Genomic DNA, 2,213 nt, shown 5'->3' with positions numbered 1-2,213 from the left:
ATGAAGATCTGTCTATTAGTTGTTACCATCATTGGCCTTAATGCTATCGCAACATGCAAAGGTAAAGCAATACGCTATTGCATATATCGTATATAACTATGCAAACAAAAATTAACGATGCTCCATACTTCATTGACAAAGCTCCTTGCAATTTTTAAGTGAAACGATGATTTAGAAGTTAATTAGTCGTAGATTAATCAACTGATATGATTACTTTATAATTTACTTGTATACTCGTATTGAATATTTTTTAACTGCATCGTAACAGAGATAACTGATCGTCATGTATACAAGAACAATCAAGAACCTATTATAAATTGGTTTAAAAGAAGACAGGCGCCTCCTGACTCTGGTATTAGCTTATTTAATGAGAGACAAGAACCTGGTATTAGCTTATTTAATGAGAGACAAGAACCTGGTATTAGCTTATTTAATGAGAGACAAGAACCTGGTATTAGCTTATTTAATGAGAGACAAGGACCTGGTATTAGCTTATTCAACGATAGGCAAGCTCCTCCTGGTGCTAGTATTAGCTTATCTAATGAAAGACAAGCTCGTTCTAATACTGGTATTAGTCTGTTTAAGAAGAGACACATCTTTTCAGACGCAGATTTCAATAATTTGAAACGAAGGCAAGATCCCCTAATTAGTTGGTTTGAGGAAAGACAAGAGTCAGAAGACCCTCTCATTAGTTGGTTTAACGAAAGACACAATCCACTATTTAGCGAATTTAATGTTAGGCACGATCCCACTGCTACTTCTCATAAAGAGGAAGAGGAAGATAAAAATATTCCTGGGTTGAGTTTGTTCAAGAGAGAATTTCGTTCTAATGCGAAATTATCAAAAACCAATTATCACCCGCAATTAAGATTAAAGGGCAGTACTCATTTCAAAGGCATTTTATCAGCCAAGCGGAACGATAAATTGTCGGTTTCGCAGAAAAGAGATGGCTATAATAAAAAATTCAATACCGAGAAACTCCATCATAGCTCAAACATACTAAAATCGAAAGCCTAAGCCTATACCGGCCAAATTATTGGTAAAGATTTGTACTACTGTAGTTGATCGAATACAAATGTTAGTTTTGTGTTCAAAATAGAATTTAGCTTTCTTTCTGCTGTATGAGTTTACACGATAGATACTGTAATTGATATCAGCTATTAGGATCAAATTTGAGTTGCTTTTATTTTTATATTTTCTTGATGTTCCTGATACCAGATACAATGTTTCAGTATAGTAAGAATACTAATGGGATTAAAGATTGAACAAGGATGAAATTAAAGTAGATCCAACAATTTTGCTTTTTTTGCTTATGGATTGAAATAGATTTTAAATGTTACTTTACGCTACATTAGAATGAATGGTAGGTAGGTCCTCTTGCAGTCCATATGTCGAGCATCCGTTTACGCGCGTACTCTACTTGTCGCGAGTTACTATTAGATGCAGTTTAATCTAGTCGTTCTAAAAATATTATAATACACAAGACCCAGCAGTATTCTAGTCGTTAATAATAATATATTATTAGCTATACTTGCCTAACAATAACAATAACTACGGTCAGGATTATTGTATATATAGTTAATATAGCGTATTTATTGATAAACTTTTTTATTTCTTTTTTAGGACGTGTATACAGGAAGGAGTATTATATTACCCAAGTGGGCTTTATTAAAGTTGCAAATAATTGGCAGAATTAACCTTGAGCCCATATGATGAAAAGATGTCATATAATATCATCTAGCAATTAAAGAAGATAGATTAGTATTGAGTAGAAGCTATAGCTTGTGCAATATCTACATTGAACGTTACCCAATCCTATTAATAATGTGACCCTATCCATAAAAAAATGTAGGTATAGCTGGTCATGAAGTAAGATAGATGTCAATTAAAGATATACCTCATTTTATGCGGTCTGTACCTTGCCTTTATTAAATATGTAAACTATAATCTGATAATATTCCAATAAACGATCATTTAAAAAGTCCTAAATATTGCGTTTTAAATATATCAAGCTGTTTACTAGGAGTACAGCCCACGGATATGTACTAGCTACTAACTGGAGATAAATTTAGAATGTGAATGCATGCGTTGTGTGATTTTTACGCGTCTGACGATGCTACAACTGTCTAGATTATGCTTATGGATCTTTTTAAATAAATTCATGCACAATATAGTACATTAGCTCTGTTATACTTTTTCTTTGCCCTGTTGAT

General features: G+C 32.9%; 1 protein-coding gene across 1 annotated transcript; it reads left to right on the top strand.

Moving 5' to 3' along the window:
• TRIADDRAFT_51274 (uncharacterized protein) lies at nt 1–1,017 on the top strand (the record flags this gene model as incomplete). Its single annotated transcript, XM_002108378.1, has 2 exons — nt 1–61; nt 269–1,017. The coding sequence occupies 2 exons, from the start codon at nt 1–3 to the stop codon at nt 1,015–1,017; spliced, it is 810 nt and encodes a 269-aa protein (XP_002108414.1).
• Between the last annotated feature and the right edge of the window lie 1,196 nt (nt 1,018–2,213).

Source organism: Trichoplax adhaerens, genomic scaffold (assembly GCF_000150275.1).
Source record: "Trichoplax adhaerens TRIADscaffold_1 genomic scaffold, whole genome shotgun sequence".
In the NCBI taxonomy this organism is placed as follows: domain Eukaryota; kingdom Metazoa; phylum Placozoa; class Uniplacotomia; order Trichoplacea; family Trichoplacidae; genus Trichoplax; species Trichoplax adhaerens.
Note: the sequence above shows the minus strand (reverse complement) of the source record. Positions and strands in the feature narration are given on the sequence as shown.